Below are 27,820 nucleotides of genomic sequence, written 5' to 3'. Positions count from 1 at the left end.
ACTTGCCAACAGTGCGTAGCAGAGACGTGACCGATCGCCCAAGAGGCGAACGAGCCGATCAGTGAAGAGGATAAAAGTTAAAAAAAAGTAAAAAGTGTGTTTTTCGAAAAAAAAATTTTTAATTCTTGGTTATATTTACGTCATGTCGCATGCAAGAAATAGCTAGCTTTTTGGGTTCCAATCTAGCGGGTTTTCTAGGCCTGCCGCCTGTCTAGCGGGATTTAAATTACCTCGATGGCAACACTGGATCACAGGTATTATCTATCTTACTTTTACTTTTATCCTCTTCACCACTGATCGGCACGTTTCAGGTGAGTAAAGACTGCATAAGTTTTTAATTTAACAAATTTATTGGCAGAGCTTGTAGTACAGTTTGCCTATTCTGAGTAATTCAGTCAGGACAGAGGTTCACACACAAAGAGAATACATCATATTCATTAACAACCATAAATGTATATAGGTCAGATTCATGTGGGTAATGTCACTTTTCACTGCCATACAGGACAGAGGTTCGTACACAAAGAATGCATCATATTCATTGACACTATATAGAGGTCAGATTCATGTGGGTAATGCCACTGTTCACTGCCACGCAGGACAGAGGTTCATACACAAAGAAATACATCACATTCACCAGCAGCATATATAGGTCAGTGGATCACATACATTGGAGTCATATTCTAATTGAAGACTAATCAGTGTGGGCTAGCAAATTTGGGATAAACAGCAAGAATGTCCTCAAGCACACCTGATTCAATGAAGTAATTACATAGTTCAAGATACAATAAGTCAGGTGGACTGCATAAAATATATGATAGATTATCATGTATCAGCCTTGGTCCTTTGTGAGAGGAAAGGCATTAACAAACTTGAAAAATTTAAAATAAACCCTTGTATCACCTTAGACTGTCCAAAAAGTGCTTAATATGAGGAAAGAATCTAATGTTAGAGATAGAATTATTTAAGTCAACCTCATGATAACCTTGAGGCCTTTGCGTGGTGAATCAAAGGTATTATTGCGGTCCGACTAATTACCCAAATGTAGCCAAATATAGCCAGAATGAAGTCAAATAATGGTCCTACATGAATAAATCGGACTGCGAATCACTTCTCGACTAGTATTTGGTGTCACAAAGTCACAAAAAATTGGAAAACTTACTTTAATCTGAGTTAATAGATCGCCTGCATGTACCGACGGAGCGAGGAATTACCCAAATGTAGCCGCAATGAAGTAAAATTATGGTCGTACAAGCGTAATTCGGGCTGTGAATCACTTCTCGATTATTATTTGGTATCATAAAGTAAAAAAAAATTGGTAAACTTAATTTAATCTGAGTTGTGTTGTGTTAGATTAGGTTAGGTTAGGTTAGGTACATGCACTTGATCTATTAACTCAGATTAAAGTAAGTTTTCCAATTTTTTGTGACTTTCTGACACCAAATACTAGTCGAGAAGTGATTAGCAGTCCGATTTATTCATCTAGGACCATTATTTGACTTCATTCCGGCTATATTTGGCTACATTTGGGTAATTAGTCGGACCCGTATTATTGCGTATACACACCGTTCATTCCTACCACTAATCTATTATCATATTCGAATAAGATGTCTAATTATAAGATAATTTCATCTATTACAGTACCGGCGGAAATGTATAATAACGGAGATAGCTTTTCCCCCCAAAATTCTTTTTTCTTCATAAATCATGACGCTCGCGTACCCGTACACGTCACGCGGCCAATCAAAAGCGTTTTTGCTTTTGGAACTAATTAAAATGGTTTTGGGTTTAATTCAGAGTATATATGGCCCACTCAAAATCGAGTTTTATTTTGGGTCTCATATTTTGAAATTCAAGTTCAGTTCCGACCATGGAGGTCTGTGATGGATGTCACTTAAAGTATATGGAGCTGATTGCGAGTTTTTGGAAAAAAATCGTAGAAACTAAAGAATTTTTTCGATCGCATGGTGTTCTTCCAACCTCAGTAAAGTGTACTAAGAGCAAGACAATGTAAATATCGCAAAGACCAACATATGGGGCGTTGGGTAAGAATCCCAGAATGTAACGACGAACAAGAACCTGGCCAATAAGGTAAGAAATAGGTGATTCCATCATATGGTGAGAGTCAGTTAAGTTAGGTTAGGTTTTTGTTTTTCTAGTGTCTTTTTATTTTTTTTTTATTTTTTAGTCGCTTAGCCACTTTTTTTTGGAAAACATCAAACGAAAAAAAATCGCGAAAAAACCTTGGCTAATTTCCGCCAAAAATTAAGGTCATATTCGGTCTAAACACACACAAATACACTAGAAAAATATATTTATTACTTGCTAAAAGTGAACGGTGTGACAATGCAAATTTACTGAATCAAATAACCTACCCCCCCAAATAACGGTATTATTTTACTTTCGGTCATCCTGGGAATCTTAAGGGGGGGGGGGGTTGGCCCCCCAATTAAGTTAGAAAGAGGTTAGGTTAGGATGAGGTAATTATATAGGACTAACCCGTGAGCAAAATTGATTGAAAACAATTATAAAAATGCCGAATTTTCATTGTTATATTTTAGTGGACACTGTTGTAGTTTCTGGAAATATGTTAAAAAATTAATATTTTTAAAATAAATGCTTCTCAACATTTGTTGCTATGAAGAACAGACCTAACCAACCAAGCCAAACAAACCTACCTAACCTTACCGGTATGTTAAACAGAAAGAACTTACTATGATATGGTGAAATTTGAGGCATTTTCTGGATGTCAGATGATACAACCGCATCGGCGCTATGCAGCCCTTGCTGGTTAGTCCTATATATTAACCTAGGATGGTTAGGATAGGTTAGGATGATTAGGTTAGGTTAGGATGGTTAGGTTAGGATGGTTAGGTTAAGTTGGTTAAGTTAGGTTGGTTAAGTTAGGTTGGTTAAGTTAGGAGGGTTAGTTTAGGTTAGGATGGTTTGGTTAGGTTAGGATGGTATGGTTAGGATGATATGGATAGGTTAGGATGATATGGTTAGGTTAGGATGGTTAGGATAGGTTACACTGCATTAAGTTAGGTTTGGTTGGTTAGGTTACATTAGGCTAGGATGGATATTTTAATACATGGATGACCAAAATTATAATTTTACCCAAATAACTGATTAAACTCATTTTTTATTCCTAATACAGTGCCAAAGGCCCAAAGTGAGAGCTCTTGAATACATATTAAACTTTCAAACTGGATATACCATCACACACTTCAACTACTACAGGTATATACAAAAAAATATGATGGTTGCCCCTCGTGTAACGAGGATGGCCGGCCCAAGGGCCACCTAGGCGTTAATTTGTTTAAGGTGTCGCTGTCGCCAACACAACAGCCACACCCTAAGTTAACGAGTTCCATGACTTAATGTCGAGAAATAATGTGAGAAGACCGGTTCCCTGGGCAGGGTAAAATTATGGGCACGTTTCTTTACACCATTTGCCTCTGTCTACCCAGCAGTAATTGGGAACCTGGATATACGGGTATTAGAATCCCTACATCTGGTTTTGGATATTTGGGGGAAATAAACAAGTTTTCTTTTAGCTATAGGAAATTTGCCTAAAGTTGCTGGTTATATGGGGGCAGTGACCTAGAGTATTACTAAGCAGAAGATTAGGAATGATAAGAGTTTGACATTTCATGATTGGATTGGAGATACAGGGGCTAATTCATCTCTGATATCAGAATTAATAGACTTTGACATTTACTTCCAAAATTACAGTTGCCTTCAGAAATGCATGCACTATGTAAGCAAAGAATAATAATGGTTTAATCCATATTCAGGGTGTAAGACTAATTAAAGTACTGTAATCAGGACTGGTAATTTGTGTAACTTAGAGAACTACTGTATTGACATATCTAGGCTACAGTACTGTACTGTACAGTTAGTACAGTAATAAGGAAAACTTAATTCCCGAACATTGCCAATAGATGAACAAGCACAACTTCCTATTTAATATTTGAAAGGTATATTTGAGGCATTGCACTGCTGCAGAGCAGAACTTGGTAAGCACCAAATAAGAAAAGTGGTAAAAGATGTGGTCAATGCTATGCAACCTTAATTTTACCGTATATTTTTTACTAATAGTGATATCGATAATTTTTTGACACAGTGAAGCTTGGATACAATGTATATTGCAATACTTCAACTATTACATAAGCATTATGTAGTCATCCCCCTGATTATGCTGGTTAAGTGCTCCCCACAATGTTTATTTATAATTGTACTAGTAGATGAACTTTATTATTACTGAATTACTGGGTATGACCACTACCCTGGAACTGCAGCTCTATGCCTCTTCTGTCCTCTGGCCCACTCACGCTCCTCTACATCACTGTGGTCACTCAATGAACTCCTGATGATAATGCAAACACTCGTAGGAATGAATAATAATCCAGTTATGGTGTGGAAATGGTGGTGTGAGTGATGGGTGAAGAGATGGGAAAGGAGGGGGGAAAGTAATGTGGTGAGGTGAGCAGTAGGGAGGAGCATTGTGATTGGACCTGAGAGGTGGGAGTAGCTTGAGTGCTATTGGCTGGCTCTGTCCTGGGCACTTAACAAGTTCTGCTGGGGAAGCATTGTGTTGGGAGGGTTGAAAGCCTCAATGCAAAAGTGACATGCCTTAGATATAGGACTCTCTCGGTTTCACCTTTATGGAAAACTGTATTTCTTGTTATCTCCATATCTGGCCTCCAAGGTCACAGTCTGAGGAACACTGTACAATAGTGTAAAAATCACCTTATCGGGCACAGTGGATCTTAACAAGTGCTGCTGTGCAACTCCTCATATATAGTACTGTACAACGTTATCCCCTGTTTGTTGTGTAAAAGAGTTTTTATTAACTGTTCAGTTTTATTTTAGGTATCTACAAGAATCGGTTTAAAATGCTTTCTACACGTCCACCTCAGTTGAGTGTAGTTTTAAGATGTCTCTCAGCAAGTGGTGTACGATGGGTGACAACCACTTCACAAGGCTCCCAGCATTTGGCATCCCATCCAAAGACAGGTAGGATATGTCTGAGAATCTACAGCATATTTCTTATTGATTTAACTTATAAGTCTTATATGAATATATATTTTTTTAATTATAGGCTTATATTTTTAACTTGATACAGATCATACAGTATACAGGGGATCCCCGACTTACGAACATCCGCTGATACGAATGAGGTTAAACATTAAATGTACGGTATTTTATTTACCTGATGTCTTGTTTTTTTACTTTTATTAACTATATTCTTATTTTATCTTAAATTAAGTGATTTCAGATGTATATATAAGGACTTAGGCTATGATATAGTGGATTTTAAACATTGTTCTGTAATTAAGGTATGCACATAGCATGTGTTCCGACTTAAGAACGTCCTCAGGAATGGAACCCATTCGTAACCCGGGGACCCCCTGTACAGTATTGAATTACATGTACAGTACAGTGAACCCTCACTTTACGCGGTTAATTCAACCCACAGCGGCCCGAGTAAAGTGAGAAACGCTTAAAGTGAACAACATAATATATGGGATTAATTGAAATAGAGACCGGGCCGACCCCCAAACTCCACTTTTTCAGACACAATACCTATGTTGTAGTAAAAATAACTTCTTAATTTTATGATGGTATGCACACACAATTAATAATTAAGAGAAATATCAATAATATTAGGTTTTTTATCACTTACATTAGTAGAAAAGATGGCTGGGCACACGGGGATGGGGGGTTGGTTCCGAGGCAGAGGGCAGATTATTGGCCCTCACCTGTATCACTTGTATCAATTGTATCACTATCCACCACAGAGGCTTGCAGGGCCTCTTTGTCAAACCCCTCAAAGTCCATATAAGTCCATATCCTCACTATCATTATCACTGACTTGGGCCGGCTGTGGTGGGTGGCGGGTGAAGAACTCGGTAATGTTTTGATGACCTTGTGCGCACCCTGCTCGTGCTGCTCTCCGCGTAAAAGGGTACACACACCGCGGAAAGTGAGCATTCCGGTTTCGGCAGGGTACCGCGTAAACGTGGAAACGCGTAAAGTGGGACCGCGTAAAGTGAGGGTTGACTGTACCGTAATTTTATATCCTGATTTTAAATTTTGTGAACATTCTCAGTCCCTATCTTGTGAAATAACCCAGGGCTATTGTACATAAAATATAAGTAGAGTACAGTATTCTGTATATTTTTAGACATTTGAAACTGTCATTTGATACTGCAGGTGAGGTGAAAGTGTCCAATCCTGCCACCATAGAGGATCTTAAACAGAACCTCCGCATTCAGTTTTCCCGAGCAAAGTTGGGACACTTCACCCAGACACCACCATACCAGGATAATCTCTTTACCAACAATGCATTTCTCACATCTTATTTGACTCGGGTTTTGCCACAGCATGTGAGTACTGTACTGTACAATCATAATTCTTTGAGGTCAGTATTCAGTTGGTACTTAATGTATTGAGTATTAAACATGAAGAGGTACTGTACTAATTAGTTAATGGGTTTCACCAAAGCTTTCATAACAGTGTGGTAATTTAATATTTTGTTTCATCGTTGTAGGTCCGTGATGAAATATGGAGCGACCTGACACGATTTGGTCAGCGGGCGGTCACAGACATCTACCAGTTAGGGAGGGAGTGTGAGCTCAACCAACCTTATGTTCGAACATTTGATGCTTGGGGCAACAGAACAGATGAACTAGGTGTGAATACTGTATATTTTTTTGTTATTTGAACGATGTAAATGATAAAGCCTGAGGGAGTTTGAATCGTTCATTTTTCTCTTGAGAAGATTTGGAACTTCACTGAGTATTTATGGAATGTATTTAGTGAACAATGTGTTAAGTGCATTGTTTTTCTTTTTAAATGTTTAAGACAGATTTTGGTGATTACTGATCAAATAGGTTTACGGGCATTTACAAAATGCTGTGTACTGTATAATTTATTGGGAGTAGAATTTAGCTAAGAGAAAGAATGATTACAGTAGATCTTCTTCATACTTGATACCTACAACACTGACGTAAGACATATATTTTTTATTTTTTGGTACATTATCAGTTTCAAGTGATACAGAGAGTCCCCCAAATTCATGGGGGTTAGGTTCTCAAAATGGCCGTGAATCGCCAAATCCGCGAATAACATTTGCATAGTGAGGGGGTGGTACATTTTTACTTGTGTACAAAGAAATGTATATTCTCTTTATGTGTTTGCCCTTAGAACAATTATTTCTTTTACCTGTACTGTATTTTATATATGTGTGTGCGTAGACACACACACAAAACACATACAAATAAATAATCTTGCAAAAATTCTCTCATAAATAAATATAATCAGAAATAAATTTATTATAAATGTGACAGTATACCCTCAAGTCCGTGCTTTATTTATAAAGTAATAAAGTACAGACTTGAGGGCAGACTGTGCACATACAATACTGTAAACTGCAAACAAAATAATGTTTACTACTACTGTACTATACTGTATATACAGTACTATACACACCATTAGATGCTGTCGTCTTGAACCTACTGTAGAGTAGGCAAACACTGTCCACTCAACTGAATGTAACTGTAATCACGTGGTAACAATTGCAATGGAGGTCGGGTGGGGTATTAGTGGGACATGTTACTTACCTGACCTGATGCAATATCAGGCCACCAATTGTCGGGGTAGGGGATTAGTTGGTCTCATAACCTGAAGATGTCTTGAATAAAGATAAAGCTGAATGTACAGCACAGTATATGTAACTAATCACTTTTTACATTGTTAACACTGTATTCTTGGCTGATTTTGTTCGGGTACAGTATTGTACAGCACTACACGAACACAAATTGTTCGCAAAAACAGAAGTTAGCAAGGGAGCAAACCTTCTACAGTGGCAGCAGAATATGAACTCAGTGATCCAAGACATACCCGTGACAACAAGCTTATTTAACAATGAATTAATACAAAATCCCACCATCCACGCATATGAAAGTGCTATAATGCTGCCAGTACAAGCTGCTGTACTGCGCACATCATTGTCATTCCTAAAAACCCATTTTAATTCATATTACGCTACATAACATTCAAATCCACCGCGCTTGTAGAATCTCAGGAGAGACGTGTTTTTCCCATCCGTTTTACCCTCAGGATCACTCCCAGTAAGTCCCACCTTCAAACACAGTTGTCACTACCTTTATTCCACTCTCTACTGGCAAACGCAATCTTGAATTAGTCTGTGTAAATCGTCCTTAGTAATTCGCCAGACCTTTGTCAACTGAGGGTCATCCTTGAATGAGTAGCAGTTAGATTGTTTGTAATTTCTGTCATTGAGTGAGTAGCGATCGCTGGCAACTCAGGGGTATATACCAGTGCGAGGCGGGAGGACTAAACCTCCCGTATCACCTTTCATCTTCGTTCTCAGGTATGTTCTGGGTTTATAACCATTCAGTTTGATTCAGTCTGTTATAGTGAATATCAGTGTTCATCAGTGTTCATGCTTTAACAGTGGAATTGTCATTCACCCGGTGTAAGAAGTAATATAACATAAATATATGACGTGGCAAGACTAAAGATTTGTTTGTGACCCACCATGCTTCCCCAAAAAACCTCCCGCATCACCTTTCACCTTCGTTCTCAGATCGAGGGTGGGTTTAATTGAAACCCACCGGTCACTCGGAGCCGGTGGATACCCAGCAGTGGTCAATGTATGAGTGATGGCGCCGATTCGGCAGGATTAATCGGCTCCGCTCTACCTCGTGGGCCGAGGACCCCAGACCCGCCTCGTGTCGGAGTGTAACCGACCACAACAGCAGTTGTTAGAGGCGCCAGTGCTATACCCTGGGACAGGCCTTGGAGTTATGGTCCACAGTGTGGTCGTATGTGTTTGTTAATAATTACCCCATGTTGGGTAGTGGACCCATGTCGGTGTTTGTATCAGTATTAGTGTTTTGTGAGTAAGGACAAGGAACTGGCCCTGCTATGTAATGTAATGTGACACCAGTAAGAGTGTAATATCTGAGTAATTGATGTTGAGTAAATAAGAAAATAAGTAAATAAGGAATACAGAGTCTGCAATAAGCCCAGGAGTTGAGCCTGGAAGTTTGATTTTATATTAATAAACTTGTTCTTTGAGTATTTTAGGAGTATTCATTTCTCCCACAGTAGTTACCTTTATTTCCGTCCAAGTGACCCTGATATCAGAATTACACTACCCATATGCCTAGACCAGGGGTCACCAAACTTTTTTCACAGTGGGCCGGATAACTGAAAGAATGACGAGCGCGGGCCGCATAATCATTCTGTTCAGTACTTGCAAGCCAGAACGAAAGCTCTGGTAACGTCAGAGCGTAGTTTTGAGCTACCACGAGCCGGGGAAGGACTTGGGATCCGGCCCGCGGGCCGTAGTTTGGTGACCCCTGGCCTAGACCACTGACATGCTACCAAAATTAACTGAAGTAAGTAGAAAGAATAATTGAAAGAACTAAGACATGTTGTGGTTTCACCCTTCTTTCCCCTTATCGATCTGGTCAATGAAAAACCTAACCCAATGCCTAGTCCACTCTGCACACTACCTAACGAGTTACATACGGTCCAGAGGGGGTCTAGTGGCAGCGACCCTTAGAAATTAAGATTAGAGTTAAGTATTCCCCCTTAGAATTCGTGACCCCAGTCTGGCGGTATACCGCCATAATGCTATACATATCTACAAATCACGAATTTTCCGAGTAAATATACTGTACTAAATAATTTCCACAATTACTGTAAATAATGAGAGGCTTGTGGATAAAGAGGTTCAGTGTCAACAACTCTTGTACTGTACCACATTTTTTTCTTTGAACTAATTCAAGGTTATGCCACCACTAAAGCTGATATCTCTGCTCCTTGTCTGCTATAGCTGGGAACTTTATGCTCACAAATGCCACTACACATAGGTTTAGCTGTCTTCATATTTCTCGTAAACACTGTAGATCACATTAAAGGTAGACTCATGGGTTATTGATTGCAGAAGTGATCTGACAGTGGAAAATAACCTCTAGATAGTGACATGTGTGTATTTTGAAACTGAAGTGGATCACAGGTCAGTGAGGTCACCCATTTTAATAAACATTTAGTACTCAGGAAGTGGATCTCAGTTTACTTATTGGAATGAAACTTAAATGCATTCATGTTTTGCAAAATATAGTTAACCACCATTCTTATAAATATCTTTATTTTCCAAACTTTGTATATTTTTTATGTGAAGATTATTGTTGTAGTGCAATGAAAGTCATTTATATATTTATTTACAGTCACATGTCAGGCATGGAAGGACCTTAAGAAAATCTCTGCAGAAGAAGGTTTAATTGCTGCAGCCTATGAGGGAAAGTATAAGGAATATGATCGCCTTTATCAGATGGTAAAGCTATTCATATTTTCACCTGTATCGGGCCTGTACTCATGTCCCCTAGCAATGACAGATGGTGCTGCTAAAACAGCAAGGGTATGTTTCAAGTAGGTAATTTATACTGTAATATATCGTATTAAAGATTAATACATATTATATTTCCTAGTCTGTAGAAAGTAGCTAAGAGAACCTAGACTATTGAAAACTTCCTGCTTAAACATGCATTTTTTTTTCTTTTTAATCTGATGTGTCCTCTTGTGGTAAATTAATTTATCGGAATGTAGCAATGTGTTTTCATCATTGTAATAATTATTTCTAATTATCTTTCACAGATGATGAAGTCACCTCACCTGCAGGAAGCTTATGAGCATCTTACCTCACGAGATCCACAGCACTTTTGGACATCAGGGCAGTGGATGACTGAGAAGCGGGGTAAATTTTATTTATTTTTATTTATTTATTTATTTTTTATAACAGTGATCCTTGCTACTATATACAGCGGTTCTTGCTTAATAGGAGAGGCTAGGTTCTGTTAAGTATATTATCCTGTAGTCTTTTACTGCAGTTCATGGTGACCACAGTCACCTGTATCCATAATAGGTGTAAAAGAATACTGTAAAATGAACAGCCAAATAATGAGTAGATTTTATTCACCAATGAAATGATGATGAGCTTTGGAAGTGAAGGATTTAATGGCTTGAGGCCTCATTTGCCTCAAACCCATCGAAATCAAATTCCACTTAAAAACACTTCCACCTTTTCAAGATTAGGAATTTTCAAACATACTTGTGACATTTAAAAACTTGTCATTAACAAGATTCTTGTCCTCACTGCGCCAAATGATGCGTATACTCAACTCGACTAGTACAGTACAGGTGTATTATAATCTTCCTTCCTGATGGAGGATGTGTAGCTCATCAGAACACTGACTGTGGAGGTATTTGTTAATAAAAAACATAGTAAGGCATCAAATGAATGTTGAATGGTAGAGATTTTCTGGTTTGATCATTATTGTTGATTGTTTTAATGAGTTTATTATCAACCTAATTGAGGAGGTGAAGTTGCTGCATTACTGCACTGGGCCCACTATTGACGGTAGTATTTCATCTGGGAGAACATGACATATGTAAATGGTTGGGATGGAAGAATTATATTAAAAGCTTGGTTTTTAAAGAGATGCGAAATTTTGAAAACTTTAGCTGCCATCTTGCAGCCTTAAAAAATAGTGCCTTGATCGCTTGATATATGCAAATGTGATACGTAGGAAAAACTGCTCATTTTGTAACTTCAAATTCCAAATGTACTGTATGTCATATGCCGTACTTGGTCGTTTAATCTCGTCACCATATGATCTAATTTATAAATTAGGTCAGTGTTAGAATTGTTGAACTGTACTGCACATTGCTCTGAAAACTTACTAAACCATTTCAGGATCTGATCATTACTGGCTGTACCTTAGGAGTTAGTAGATATAATAAATTAATATACTGTGTAAAAAAAGATTCATAACGTGATCATAATTCAAACAATTCCTCATAGGTGGATCAGATGTCAGTGGTTCAACAGAGACAGTGGCACTGGCACAGCCTGATGGCACTCACCAACTCTTTGGATACAAATGGTTCAGCTCTGCCACTGACTCTGACATGACTCTTACCTTGGCTAATATCATATCTGAAGATCAACCAGAACCAGTAAGATGCAGATTATTAGAAGATTGTGTGTGCGCATGTGTTTGTGTTCATTTATCTGTGGGTGTGTGTGTTGCATTTTAATTCTGACATTAATAATAATGAGCAATGTAAACTGTAAAAGCTTTTGAGTTTATTACAGGTTCACCTAATACTGTAATGTATGTATGTATAAGATTTAAACATATACTGGATACTGTACTATCAGTCATTATCCCCAAGGCAGGAATTCTCCCCTCCTCAAAGGGAGTTCTAACTGGTGTTGTTCTTCTCTGTTGTGGGGGTCAATCTGACAGAATATTAGGGTTGTCACCAATCCAGAATCCTAGTGCTGGGTCTGAGAGTTTATCTTAGGCTTGGATCCTTTGATTCCCTTGATCCTTGAAAGACATTTGGGAGTTCCATTTGTGAACAGACCAATTTAATCAAAGTACAGGTTGTACCTCTCTAGTCCGGCAACCTCGGGACCTGACCGGTGCCGGACCATGGAAATTGCCGGACCATGGAAATTCACCCTTTTCCTGGATAGATAGTGACTTGTGCTTATGCCTGGCAGCACTAGCACCACTTTCTCTGCATCATGGTCTCTTTGAAGACATATTGAAGGGTTAAATGTCGTATAGTAGCTTCTCAAATTTCACGAGTTTTTAATTCTTAACGTATTTTATTGGAGAACACAAAAAAATAAATAAATACAAATTTTGACAGCGGAAACTTGAATTTCGACGGGTTTGAACGGCCCGCCAACGTGCAGACGACGTGCATAATCGTGTAAACAGCGTCATTTCTCTTGTGTACAAAAGATTCATTATTGTTTATTACTGAATGTCTTTTTTATTGAATTAATGTTTATGTGTGCAAAATGAGCTATACAATTCATTAATAATACATAGAATATTAAAACACACGAGGAAATGACACAGCATTGTATTCGTTGATTACAAAACCAGTGACTGACTGGTTCTACGGTACATATAAAACTGAAGAAAATAAGACCTTGGTTGTAGCTGTAGTAAAATTAATATGGTTGTTTTAAGTAATGTTATTTAATGTTAATAAATGGAACAACAGAAGTAGCTAACGATAATGGTAAAGAAAAAAGAGAGATCGCATATGTAAGTGCGCATGCGCACACGTGAAAACATATCATCATTACTTTACATAAGAATATGAAAGCAACACTTATTTACTGTTCATATATATTTTAATTAATGTTTCTGAATTTGTTTTTATTGAATTAATGTATGTGTGTGCAAAATTAACATGACAATTTATTAATAATACGTGGAGACGAGACGGCTGCCGGCATTGTTTATGTTAAAGCTTATGAAACCAGTGACTGACTGATTCTACATATAAAACTGAAGAAAATAAGACCCTGAGTTTAGCTGTAGTAAAATTAATGTAAAAAAATGAATATGGTTGCTTGAAGTACCTGTAATGTTATTTAATGTTAATAAATGGAACAATATAAGTAGCTAACCATTAATGGTAAAAAAAAAGTGAGACTGCTCGTATGTAAGTGCGCACATGTGAAAATATATTGTCATTACTCTACATAAGAATATGAAAGCAACACTTATTTACTGCTCATATATATTGAAGGGTTAAATGTTGTATACTCTGTATAGACAAGCAGAGAGAGAGAGAGAGCAGCCGAACTGCCAGATGTAAACAAACCTTAATTTCCCACGGCTTTTTTTTTTTAAGGGGATTAGCCCACCTGAGAATAGGTCACTGACCCACATTGGGGCCTGAGGGGCAAAAATTTAATACTCCTGTAATAATAATAATAATTCAGATAAGTAAAAAAAAAAAGAAAAAAAAGCTGCCTATCTACCTATTGGACAAACTAAAATCGTTCCGGACCAAGGGAGTTTCCGGACCACAGAATGCCGGACTAGAGAGGTACAGCCTGTACTGTATTTTATTTTATTATTTTTTTTTTTTATCATGGTTCATAGTACTGTATGGAGCTTTCAGGGCTTGACCTCACCATGAAAGTCAATAAACTTACTCACCTAGGGTTGCATCCTTTGCCCTTACGACCTTTGGGGATTGTTCTTTGCTTTACCTTCAGTAGAGGCTTGTCTTTGGAATAAGTCCTCTGTGAAGATGTCCAAACTTGGCAAGGGACTGAGAATTTGGGATACAATCTTCTAACTTGGTTGAGTTGGTTCCATCATACAGTCTAGTCTGGTTTCCCCACTGGTCTCAGAAATAACTACTGAATTCATATGGATTTGCCAGCTAGGTAGGATGCAATATGCTCAACACATCCAGCAAAACTTTTTCTGTTAGAATAATGTTTCCTGCTTTCAAATGCTGTATGCTTACTGGGCATTGGCAAGCTCAGTGCAGGAGGTGCTTACTGGTGGTGGTCTGCTCTTGCAGGTCACAAAAAGGGATTCTGTGACACAACCCTGTGTTTGTGTGCATCTTTCTAATGGGCACATGCATTTAAATTATTGGAAGTCTTGTTAAACACAATTATTAGATCCATTGAATTACTGTATATAGTAAATGGCCTCTTTATTATTCCATTTCAGAAATCTCGCGGACTGACAATGTTTTTCATGAAAACAAGAAAGGATGATGGCAAGCTGAATGGCATAGAAATTGTTAAATTAAAGGACAAATTAGGTGAGCATAGCTTATTTGCATACAATGTTCTGTGTAATATATACTTAATTGTCATTTATTTGATATTTCAGTGACAGTATATGAAATTTGTGCAGTTCAGTCATTTATGTTCTTTGTCTAGGTACTCGTCAACTGCCAACTGCGGAACTTTTGCTAGACGGGTCAGTGGCACACCAAGTTTCAGCTGAGGGCCGGGGTATTGCATCTATTGCCAACATGCTTACCATCACTAGGATGCATAATGCCATGTCTTCTTGTGCTGTTATGAGGAGGTAGGTTAATATTAGAGAACTGATAATTTCCCATACCTTGTAAACCCTGTGCAGTATACAGTACAAGAATATTTCTTTATATTATTATAGTACAGTGCCCATACATTCATTAAGTTATATTTTTAACAGAATAATCCAGCTGGCACGAGATTACAGTCTGCGTCGTTCAGCATTTGGACAAGTGGTCGAGTCTCATCCATTGCATCAGCTGACAGCCTCAAGAATGGAGGTTACTACCAGGGCATGTGAAGCTCTTACCTTCCATATGGCCAGGTAAGTTTTTCTCATAGTCTAAAAGCTTCTACTATTTATGGTGAACTCCTGCTCATAGTGTATTAAGGGTGTTCATTATTTCAATAAGTGATAATTATCGATGGTAAAAGAGTCAGGAACTATATATATATATATATAACTGTATATATATATATATATATATATATATATATATATATATATATATATATATATATATATATATATATATATATATATATATATATATATATATATATATATATATATATATATATATATATATATATATATATATATATATATATATATATATATATATATATATATATATATATATATATATATATATATATATATATATATATATATATATATATATATCATGTAAATCCACAATGAAAACGTGGATAAGATAAATCTTGATAAAATCACACGGGAAAATGGAAACAACGGAGTACCTTAGCTTTCGTCTTTATTCAAGACATCTTCAGAGGCATCTGGATTACATGGACAGAGAGAGGCTTAAATATACAGGGTGACCTTAAAAACATGAGGTCAGGTCATAATGATGTCAATCCCCACACCAACACACACGTAGAGGAGCTTAAGAGAAGGGTGGTGACGTGACTAGCCAGGTCAGGTCAGAAATAAGGGACCCACAAAATAACTATCATACATCTAGATCAAAGGTTTTCAAAGCATTTTTAACCTTGGGCCACTGACAAATAAATTTATGTAACATATTATCAGTTTTGAACTGACCATCACTAAGGTTTATTGATTTTAATACCTTAATCAAACTAGCTTCAACCAGAAGTCTTTCTGTGACACAAGATGATTTGAATACTTCTAAGCTTTTTTTCTCAAGCAATGGGGTGATTATTATTCCTAACATGAACGAACAAGGCACTGCTTTCAGATGCAGTTCTGATATTATACTTATGTTGTTTGATTCTGAGCTGCAGTGTTTTTCCTGTCTGTCCTACATAATTACAATTACATTTGCTACATGGAATACAATAAACACTTCCATTTACATTCAAACTTGGGCTATTTCTTATTAATAAGAGTGGCAGCCACTATCATTGTTTTTCATTTGTGATAAGTTCTTTTGCTCTGTTTTTGTGATTGTGAAGTGACGTAAGTGATTAATTTGGGTACCAGAAATGGGAAATCATATTTTATTCTATCATATTATTGTATGCATTTTCTTTCCTTTCAAGACTTCTTGGTCGAGAGGAGGCAGGTGTGGCTACTAGTCAAGAGTCATTGGTTCTTCGAACTCTAACTCCCATCATGAAGTTTTTCACTGCTAAAATGGCTATGAAGATAATATCAGAAGCCTTGGAGTGTTTTGGTGGGCAGGGCTATATTGAGGACACTGGTCTACCATCTCACCTGCGGGATGCTCAGGTGAGTTGGAGTGTCACTTAAGGTACATCCTATTATGTAATTTTTTTTTTGGCTTCATCATTGTTTGAATTATTATTCTTAATATCTTACCATTATTTGTGGTTGAATGTGTGCTGAACTTAAAGCAAACCAATCACAGTGCAGCATTATGGGCAAGTCCATTCTAAGAGTGGGGTGAATAAATTGATCATTCTCGGGTCTGAGAGGAGGAAATAGGTTGTGGGATTGCTTGCTGGCGGGAATTTCAAATGACTGCACGTGGTGGGAATTTCAAATGACAAATACATAAGGGTTCGAACAAATGTTTCTTGACTGGATTTGAGGCAGTATGGCACACACACACACACACACAGGTTGACCACTGAGTTTCCGGCACCCTGGGGACCAGAGCCACGGAATCGGACGATTGGGCACAGTCGTTTAGCCGCGGACGTTTGGTCGCCAGGTGATTTGGCGCCAGGTTTTTGGGCGCCATACATTTTGGCGCTAGGAAATAAAATGTTCATTTGATTCATCATAATTCAAAGGTCAAACTATAAAAAAATTTAAAACTGTAATTTACTTATATACCTAAACAGTTAAATCTGTTAATCAATAAAAAAAAAGTTATGTAACTTTTTTAGCTCTTCATTTGGTAATTATGAGCAAGGCTCCTCAGGTACTCGACAGCATCTATGTTTTCACATCTAAGAACGGTTTCATGTATTCTTCTATCTGCATCTCTATACTTTTTTAGTTTCAGCGGTGGTTCATGCCCAGCTAGTAACAGTTCATAATACTGTATGCATCTCTACCTTTCTGTACTTTATGCAGCCCATCTATTGATTTTCATATGGTGAGACGTTTTTCAAATAAACAATGTTCTTAGCGCCAAAGCGTCCGCCGCCAAATGGGCTGGCGCCAAAATGGGTTTGGCATTCAAGCGCCGTGTCTAATCGCCAGCGCCCAAATGGCTGTGCCAAAACATACCAGACTCCCATAGCCATGCTGGACCATCAGAGGTCTGTATACTGTATATAGGTAAAATCATAGACATAATTTATAGCAACACTCTAGATTCACACTAACGTATTGTGGCCGTGACCATCACCACAGCAGTTGACGCTATGAACAGTGTTACCAACTCTGAAACTTAATTCCCGCCTGTCCAGACCATCAGAAGTTTCCGACCAGTGATTGCTGGAAATTCGGTTATCAACCTGTATAAAGAAAGGAGTGTTGAGTTTTCTCTCAAGTCAATTTTCTTACAAACATTTTTACCATTTCATATAAATCCTTCTCATATACAGATACTTTAGCAGGAAGTTAAACAAGATAAGCTGAACATAAATCCCTATTTTATATGGTGTTTATTTAGTAGATTTTTGTGGCCATATTAATGTCCCTTCAACAGGTTTTGCCAATTTGGGAAGGAACAACAAACATCATGTCTCTGGATTTCCTTAGAGCTATGGCAAAATCTAAAGGAGAAGCCCTGACTGCTGTGTATGATGATGTAAAAGGTATATATGAATAACATTTGACATTTTTATAAGATAATTTTAAGTCATGGAGAACCATTCACAAAAAATTTAGCCAAGCATGACCAATTAATTTGTGAATTTTACTAATTCTTGAGAAGTACAGTAATCATTAAGAATTTGATACAAGAAAGTAAAGCAATGTAGGAACAGAATTTTCTTAATCTATAATAATAAAAGGATGTGTTTTGTCTGCGAGTGTTTGTTCCACTCATAGTTCCAAAATAAAAGTAGTTAGGGTCCTTTTAAACATAATTTGACTGGAAACAGAAAAAAAGCATTTATGTTGAAGAGTCTCAAACAAGATGTTCCTTCCTCTAAACTGGTAAACAAACTGACGCCAAGCTTGGTATGTTGAGTGGCTGTTTGGCGCGCAAAAAACTAGTTTCCTGTACTTCAATTATGTTCAATAATTGTTAAAATGACTAAAAATTTTAATATAAAACTTTTAAAATTATTGAATAGCACAACCTTCTTGATATTTTCTAAAATGGTAAGGAATTTAAGCCCTAAAACCGATTACTGTATTGGTGGACTAATACTGCAGCTGGTGGGCAGCCAAATGCAGGCGAAAACATGTTGGGAAAAATTCGTAAGGAATTAGTTAACCGAGGTTTGCTTGTTAACCAAAGTGAAGAATCTTATGGAAGGTAATTCATTAACCGAAATTTTGTTAACCGAGGCGCTCGTTAACCGAGGGATCACTGTATGTTAAATAAATTTCAGAATGACCAATACTGTAATTGTATACTGTAAAAACGTAAAAATACTCTGTGTTTAAGAGACCCACAAGCAAGATGTTTCCTCCACTGAACAGAGATACAAACTGAGGCCTTGGTGGGTGAGTGAAGTGGCTGATTGGCGCATCAAAAACTAGTTCCCTGTACTGCAATTATGTTAAATAAGTGTTAAAATGACTAAAAAATTTAATAGAAAACTTATTGAATAGTACAACCTTCTTGATATTTACTCCAATTTTAACAAATGTAAGCCCTAGAACCGATTTCTGTATTGGCGGACTAATCTTCCAGCTGGTGAGCAAGCCAAAGCATGTCGAAACATTTTCGTTAGAATTTCGTTAATCGAATTTTTGTTCGTTAACCGAATTGAATATTCTTATGGAAGGTAATTCGTTAACCAAAATTTCTTTAACCGAGGCGTTCGTTAACTGAGGGACCAATTTACAATAATATTTATTAATTTCTGATAAATATACTACAATATTATACAGTGGTCCCTCGGTTAACGAGCACAATCCGTTCTAGAAGGTTGCTCGTTAACCGAAAAACTCGTTAACCGAAACCATTGTTTCAATGGGTTTTTGGGTAATTGGTTCCAGCTCACCGAAAATTGCCTAAGTTCAACAAAAAAGGTAGAAAATTACACTTACTTTGAGGTGTGTATGTAGAAGGCTCCTGGATGATGATGATGATGATGATGGGAATTAGAATGGGGGTGGAGGAGAAGGGAGAAGAGAAGGCATTGGGGAGGAAGAGAAGTCACCCCATGGTGCCATTTCACCCATAAAATTTTAGTTCTCTTGGTGTAATTCAAGATTATTTTCTTTAAATCAACACTGCACTGCATTATATATTGTCAATATGTAAAATATATTTCAAAATGAACAATAATTTGCTTGCAAACAGAAAAAAAGCATTTAGTTGAAGAGAATCTCAAGCAAGATGTTACCTCCACTGAAAAGACACAAAGACTGACGCCTGTATGGTGTGTTGAGAGGCTGGATGGCGCGCATAAAACTAGTCACTTTACCTTCAATTATGTTCAATAATTGTTAAAATTACTAAAAAATTTAATATTAAACTTTTAAAATTATTGAATAGTATAAACTTCTCGATACAGGTATTTACTAAAATAGTAAGGAATTTAAGCTCTAGAACCGATTACTGTATTGCTGGACTAATACTACAGCTGGTTGACTGCCAAGTGCAAGCGAAAACTTTTTGAGGTCGGCTCGTAAGAAACTCGTTAACCGAAGTTAAGAATCTTATGGGTGGTAACTTGTTAACCGAAATCTCGTTAACCGAGGCGCTCGTTAACCGAGGAATCACTGTACTAAGTGCTCAAGAAAGGTCCTGTGTTAAGCACCGACCATCTTGAGCAATGACAACAATGGTGCTTGAGAGACGTTGATGCTCTTAACATTGTTATGGAGAGCTGTTACTGCTCTGAAAATAAGAGACTGGGAATATACTAAGGTACAATAGCTCTTCTGGAATTGAGTGTTGGATTTTATGGAGAATTTTTTTTATTTTTTAATATAGTTTTATTAACCCATCACCAAATGAACCGAAATAATATGGGAATTATGGTGAAATTGCATACTGTCATTATAAAGGGATTGCAGGTGGTGAGTTGTCCTCCCTCCTCCGCCACCATCTTTCCCCAGCTACACGCAAAAGTAGTTTTACACAATATCTTAATATAACTCATATTCTATTCCTATTCCTTAATCTATTTCATAATACAGTACAGTATACAGTATTCCTATAATAATAATAATCGACTTTTCGGAATCCCTCGGTTATTTCAGAGTCATTCCGAATTTAAAGCGATTAAATAATTTTTTTATAATGTTCTAAATTGTCGAGGGTACAGTGTAATGTGTATTTCTTGGTGTAATTAATATTACATTCAGTTACCAAATGTAGTAGGATCAGTATGGCACAGAGCCATGCACACCAACACTCCTGGGACATCACGAGTTGCTTGTGGCATTTTGGAAGTCATTGGACCCATCTCGGCAGATACTTTTTGAGATGCTGTACATAGGTAAATAACAAGTATATCTGGGAAGACCATGAAATTCCTGTGTCAGCACATCAGCATCTTCCAGTGCTGTAGGAAAAAAAAAGAGAAAAGAAATTGTAACTTCGTGATAAGAATTTTTTTTTTCTCGTAACCAGATCTTCTTAGATTGAGTGTATTTGTGTAGGGTGGGCCCTGTAAGAACATCATCATCTTGTTTAATTACAGTATGAATGTAGTATTTCTGCTTATTTTATTTTCTTGAATATATTGCAGTCATGAACAGGCATTTCACTAATACTGTACTGTATCTGTTACACTGAGAAAGTGCAGGTGGTCAGTAACTTCTGAAAGAACATATGCTAATGAATATAATGTTTTTTATTTTTAAAATGGGCATAGGTGTCATTGATCTTATTCAGACAACTGGAAAATTCACAAAACTGGATTATTAAAGTTCTATTATTTTGGGGTTTTCAAGGTTGTATTGTAATAAAAAGGTGGAAATTAAAATGCTCTTGAGTCAGAAGTGACTGAAAGTGTAATGAGTTTTTCCATGTTCATTTTGCAGCTCGCATAGAGGAGGTGACATCCATCATGACTGAAGATTTGCAAGACTCGTGCCACAAGGTGACCCAGTCCATGGATGAGCTCACTAGCTTCCTGCAGCAACATCCTCACCTTATCCAGCCAGCAGCACGAGACATTGCTACATCTGTTGCTCACATTTATATTGGTAAGAAATACCCTTAAGTCCTTTTTAATTTTAATTGTAATAGTAGGGATTTACATTACAGTTTTCTTCAGTTTGCTAACTTAGATTGCATTGCAGGTATGAGAGATGCACTTATATCATGAAAGAAATGTGATGGAATGATTCTAAAATCCCATTTTATAACCAAGTCTGAAAATATTGATTAATGAATATGCCTGCAAAGTCTATGGGCTTGGAAATCTTGGAAAGCTTTAAACTCAGTGGGTGGGGTGTAATCTGAAGGTCAGCCATCCCTAACAATAACCCTAGCTCTTAATGTAGGGGTCTGAAAAGTCACAACTATACAAAGATTGGAGACTATTGAGTTGTAACATTGCACAGTGTATAAGCTGAGTCCTTATCAGGCCCAGTTACAAAGAAGGAAGAACCATCCTCACAACCAACCAACTTTTGAGGAGGATCCCCAGGGAGGAGGGTGGAATTTGAATTGTTCATTATAGGCTCGGTTATAAATTGAAATTTCATTATCAATCCACCATTTATATCTTGATGCCTGTGAAGAATGGTGTTTGAATAAAGAGATCAACTAATGATTATGAGGGAGGTACTAAAGAGCTACAACTCAGTAAAATTGTGCAGAATAAATAGTACTTGAACTCTTTACATTATGCTGCTCCTTGATGTTCCCAAAATCATTTAAGGGACGACTCATTTCTTGAGTACTCATCAGTCATACTCATCCGTCTCAGGGAGGATTAACACTATTTACGGCCAGCCAACTACAAAGGTAATATAAAGGGACGGAGAGAAAGCTGTATTCTTTGTTTGTAGACTTGGAGAAGATATTTGACTGGATGACTGACAGTGGGCAATGAGGATGTTATGGGTCTCGTGTGAGGGCTGCAAAATCACTATGACACTTGGTAGTAAAGGCAAGGAAAGTGAAAAATTTAAGGTGAAAGGCCTTTAGCCTAGTGTCTTTGCTTATCTTAGTGTAAGAGACACTATCATCACATTATGTTACTAAAGGCTGAGTCAGTACAATGTTGGCAATTTTTTTATAAATTTTATCAGATGAGTACAAGGCTACTCTGCCTCAATTTGATTTTGTAGTGCAGGACAATTTTGTGGTCGCATACATTCTGATTCTCCTTCAATAACTTTATTAAGTAAGCTTCAGATTCCTGGGTCCAGGGTAATTTTTCCACTTGGTTGGTATTGGTCTTTGAACTGCAGAAGGAATGTTCCAACCTACATGTATGGCGAATGTAAACAAACATTGGCTTCAAGTCTAGATTCAATACATAACCAATATTTGTTTTATAAATTATTGTTGTACTGTTCTTTACATGGTGATTGTGTGAAGTCTGCTAGGTGTACATGCATGTGTGTGTGTGTGTGTGTATCAGCATTGTTCCAGTACGAGTGCTGCCCTCTTGTGGTCTGTGTGCGAATGAGTTGTGAATAAGATAGTCTCATACTTCATTGTACTATAGTGAATGAGACAGTTTCCATTCCTTATATGTATTGTAGTAGTTGACTTGCTTGTTAGATAATATACAGTAGTCATTCTGAATCTTGCCATCACCTACAGCAGTGTTGCCAATGTATACCATTTTCGTTTGCGATGTGAACTAAAAAAGTGCTCGAAGTTCGAAGGGGAAACTGCGAATTCACAGTTAACGAGAGTGTGAACAAAAAGTTCACACATGTTTTAAAGAGGAAAATACAAAATAAATGAAGAATAGAAGATGTATTTATTAAAGTTTAAATGGAATAGTAACTTACTTGTTCCAAAAATGATGTACAAAGTCTCTTCATTGATATACAGTGTACTGTATAGCATACATTCACGTAATTTTCCCTTATCACATGGCAGTTGCAAGACAGATAGAGCAATGGGAACCTTTGAAATTATATTTTACCAGCATAAGTATGGAGGAAAAATTTCACACAATTTCATCTATTCTAGAAAGCTTAAATGATCCATCCATATGCCTATACAATAAAACCTCGATTAACCAACCCTCGATTAACCAACTTTCATATTAACCGTCAATCCCGAAACCCCCTTTTTACGGGGATTAGCCCACCCGGGCACAGGTCACTGACCCACATCGGGGCCTGGGGGGCGATAATGTAATAATATTAATAATGATAATGATAATAATAATAGTAATAAAGAACCATAAAGAAATGCAAAAATTAACAAAAATCAAGAGTGAGAAACAATGTACCTGTATGTATGTTGTGTTGTCAATAGTAAGAGAAACAATTGAGACCCTGCAATTGTGTGTAAATGAGGCAGAAAGTCAGATCAGCAACCTGGGACTTGGTCACAATTTTTGTGATGACATATGTTCTTTGACTTTTCCATTTTTTATTCACGGTTTCTGTGCTGGTTCATATTTATTTACTAAAGCGGTTAATGTTTTAAAGCAAATTCTATTGAAATATGAATGGCAAATGAACAAAAATGAATACTGGGAATTAAATGAGGTACCAGTAGGTTAGGAAAACTACTTTGAAAATGTATGTTTTTTCCGTAGACTTTATGTACTATTAACCTACTTTTTGGATTATCCGTCGGCCCCTTTCCCCCATATGTAGTCGGTTAATTGAGGATTTACTGCTGCTGCTGCTCTCAGTCTCGTGTTCGGACTTCTCTACCAACCTGGACAGCTGGTGGCCTTTTTCCTGACGAACAAATTGACGCTTGACGCTCTGCTCGGGTGAAAAGTTGACTGCGTCACCTGTAGCGTTACCTGCCCAAAAAATTGATGGCGTCAGCGTCAACAAAAGGTTACTGCCGTCCATTGATGGCGTTAAACTAACGCCGTCAACATACAACACTACCCTATTGTACCCGGTATATAACCCACATTTATATAAGTACAAACACATGGAGGAACTACCGGGCCCATAGTTAAGCGTCACTGTTGTTTAAAGGGCGAGTTCATGCCTTGATTGCCATGTTGTCAGCACTGTCAGGAACAAACAATGAATACCATTAATAATTATTGCGACCCCCTCCCCAACACACACGCGCACACACACCACGCTACACTGTCTGCTGGACATTTTTGATGGTTGGCACTCATTATACAATATCTGTATATAATGAAATAAAATACACTGAATAAACTTTATACATTGCCAAACTTGAAACATAAAGGTGTACTGTACTGTATAATAAATATGATCATCTTGTGATGAACTGATCAACTTGAATACACCCACACAATTGGAGGAGTGCCATGGGTAGGTAGGACAAGAATGACATGGGGAGAGGTTGTAAGAAATCACCTGATGGAAAAGGCTGCAGGAGACGATGCAGCCTGGGGAGCTGCCACCAGGTTATCACGACTACTTCACTCAACCATGAAAAATGGCTATGATGTTTTGCTGAAATTAAATTCAGTTATTGACTGGCAAGTGTATCTAATATTTATTTTTTTATCTCAACACAGGCAGCCTCCTCCTCGAGCATGCAGCATGGGAGAAGAGCAGCAATAGTAAGGAAGTGGCCAAAAGATGGTGTCAACAACGTCTGACATGCCTTACCCTTGATGAGTATTCTGCTGATAATAAGGCCTTATATATGGAGGGCTACAATCTGAGTGAAATTTATGGACCCATGTTTTAAGCAAGAATTTTTTCTTTCTTTTTTTGTTATGTAACCTTTTTCATCAATTTTATTATTATCACTTATGTATTTTATTTATCGTAGGTTTTTTCATTGCTGTGGGTTGTTTTTAATCTTAAGAGTTAAAAGAATGAAGATTCCTTCCTTTGAATTATAATTACCCAAAAATAAAGTCTTACATCTTTCTGAAAGTTGCCTCAGGGAGAAGCCACCTAACCTTGCCAGTTATGAGATTACTTGCCACTATGGCAAGAGGAGCTCTATTTATAAAGCTTATTGAGCTGTAAAACTTAAAACTAGAATGGGGGCAATAATTTGTTCAATTAAGCATCTTTATCCACTGGAAGAATCTGTGGAGAGAAATAATGAAGCTCAGGATGACCCCAGTAATGATAATGTACTGTATCAACAAGTACAACTGATGCACTTCCCTCAGATATAAATTTAGATATAAGAACTAACAAATGAAAGGCCACTGAATGTTGCAAGGCTTGGCTCAAGAGAGTATGTCATGATGAGTCAGATCCTTAATAATGCAATACCTGTAATAACTACCTGTATTCATCAGGAATACAGTCTTCTGCACCCCCCCCCCTCCCAGATGTCACAAAAGTATGTACATATAATTGTAAATATTTCTTTAAAGTAAGCATTAGAATATTAATTTGAGTACAGTATAGTTATTTGGATGAGCTAACACAGTAAGTGTTTAAATATATCATACGAAATGGCCAAGAAGATAGGGAAAACGTACTTAGTGGGAAGTGAAATTTATATCTTCTAAAGGACGATTTGCTTAATTACCAAATTTAAGAAAGACCTACTTCGTAAAGAAATAATAAGTTTACCAAATTATAATTTATAGTTTAGAAAATTAAGTCAAATTAGGCATAAGACATTTTTCCATGTAAATATAGCGTGGGGGCTAGCTTCACGGCTTGACGCATATAAACACCAAACCTTGGGCGGTAAAGACGAGCATCAGCCTTCTTACAGGTGAGTCCAGCACAGACCCTCAGACGAGAAAGACCAGCGAACTACGTACCTGTATTAGGTGTTCTAATAACTTTTGTCAACTATTTATAGTCACCATTTAAGTTTATATTAGTTGTGCTTATCAAGATTTAAAAGTCATGATGCAATTGTAACGAGAAGCCCTCAAGATCGATGATTCCCCGGCTCAGTCATCAAGCTAAGAAACCCATATTTGTTACAGGGGGTCTTCATTATAAATGGTTAACAGGGACCAAAACAAAGCCATTGATAATCAAGCCACTAATAAACGGGAATTAATTCCCATAATAATTAATAGAAATACGGTCTAATTGGGATCATCACTTTGTAAGTGACACACAAAGTTTAATTTGATATCTCTTAACATTTATATATATAGTACCTTAGAAACATTTGTTAAACATTAGATTACACATTATTTTATTAAATTAACTGACTTTATAACTTATTTAAGGTACGGTACTTAAATTCGTTTGGGGTCGGCGTGTTGAAACGGCGCAAGCTACCAAACCACGTACAGTCCTCATACGCACCACTTCAGTGAAAATGGTTCATTGATACACGCTTATCACTTTTCTTACGACAAGCAACTTCTACTTCCAGGCCGTCCCATAGCTACTATGCTTTCCTTTTTTTTTTTTTGCCACTACACCACCTTGCTTTGGTTTGGAATTGATGGCTACAAAAGAGTCCACCAAAGGCACAACAAAATTTATAATTATAGTCCTTAGAACACTTAAAAATAATGCTTGTGGACGCAGCCGACTGGTACTGAACACGCAAAGCGTGGATGAGAAGGATGAACTTTAAGAGAATGGGAGGCGAGCGGGAATTTCAATCACCCAAATGCTGGTGCTCCCAATGATCGTTTTTCTGTTGATCGACAGATTTCAGCCATAGAATCCTCTTAACTTTTTGGGACTTCTTACATGTAGTCCCACAATTATTTGACCACTTGGGGCAAAACCACTTAAAATGAAGACACTCATAAGGGGGACCCCCTGTGTATCTTTGAGCAGAATTTTACACTCTCAAATCGTGACTGTGTATTGTTACCGGCGCTAATACAGTATACAGGTACAATTCAGTAGAGACTATGTTTAGACCAATTCATCTTATGGTGTTTTAAAAGAAAACCTGAGTTATAACATGGCGATTTACATCATCATTCATCATTAACTGTTTTAACAGTTTAAAAAGATTGCCATTGAATTAGTGTATAGACTACTCCCATTATAATAATTAAACAGTAATCATACGTAATCTTTCAGTTTTGATAGTGTAGCCGTGGTAAATTTATCAACTGCAATGGAGTAAGGTCTCGTATTTTTACTTCGTATATTACCACGGGATCTGCAGTCCTACCACCAATGTGTATGCATAAACCTCTATTCCAAAATTCCTGACAAAACCTGTACTAGCATCACCAAAATGCAAGTAAATAATTAACATGTCGGACTGATACACTGAATTGAAAGTGATTTTAACAAATTTTACAAAAAAAAATATAATATTAATACAGTAA

General features: G+C 37.2%; 1 protein-coding gene across 3 annotated transcripts; it reads left to right on the top strand.

Annotated features, from left to right (window-relative positions):
* Positions 1-99: 99 nt before the first annotated feature.
* LOC121876478 (acyl-CoA dehydrogenase family member 11-like) lies at positions 100-27,820 on the top strand. 3 transcript variants are annotated; one of them, XM_042381579.1, is made up of 14 exons: positions 100-254; positions 4,873-5,016; positions 6,217-6,389; positions 6,554-6,695; positions 10,266-10,456; positions 10,693-10,792; positions 11,900-12,054; positions 14,601-14,694; positions 14,816-14,966; positions 15,096-15,239; positions 16,445-16,634; positions 18,028-18,136; positions 21,492-21,656; positions 25,106-27,820. In XM_042381579.1, the coding sequence occupies exons 2-14, from the start codon at positions 4,896-4,898 to the stop codon at positions 25,279-25,281; spliced, it is 1,911 nt and encodes a 636-aa protein (XP_042237513.1). In that variant the 5' UTR covers positions 100-254; positions 4,873-4,895; the 3' UTR covers positions 25,282-27,820. The 3 variants fall into 3 exon arrangements, with proteins under 3 accessions (XP_042237513.1, XP_042237514.1, XP_042237515.1); XM_042381580.1 differs by having other exon boundaries at positions 182-311; XM_042381581.1 differs by lacking the exon at positions 100-254 and adding an exon at positions 592-649.

The sequence above is a fragment of the Homarus americanus genome, unplaced genomic scaffold (assembly GCF_018991925.1).
Source record: "Homarus americanus isolate GMGI-L3 unplaced genomic scaffold, GMGI_Hamer_2.0 scaffold31742, whole genome shotgun sequence".
In the NCBI taxonomy this organism is placed as follows: domain Eukaryota; kingdom Metazoa; phylum Arthropoda; class Malacostraca; order Decapoda; family Nephropidae; genus Homarus; species Homarus americanus.
The sequence above is the reverse complement of the archived record's forward strand: the minus strand, read 5'-3'. Positions and strand labels throughout refer to the sequence as shown.

Excerpts from the sequence above, each read along its gene's own strand:
- LOC121876478 (XM_042381579.1), top strand. The coding sequence starts at position 4,896 with ATGCTTTCTACACGTCCACCTCAGTTGAGTGTAGTTTTAAGATGTCTC. Across the intron at positions 6,390-6,553 it reads CTCGGGTTTTGCCACAGCAT|GTCCGTGATGAAATATGGAG; the intron begins GTGAGTACTGTA and ends TCATCGTTGTAG. Across the intron at positions 10,793-11,899 it reads GTGGATGACTGAGAAGCGGG|GTGGATCAGATGTCAGTGGT; the intron begins GTAAATTTTATT and ends AATTCCTCATAG.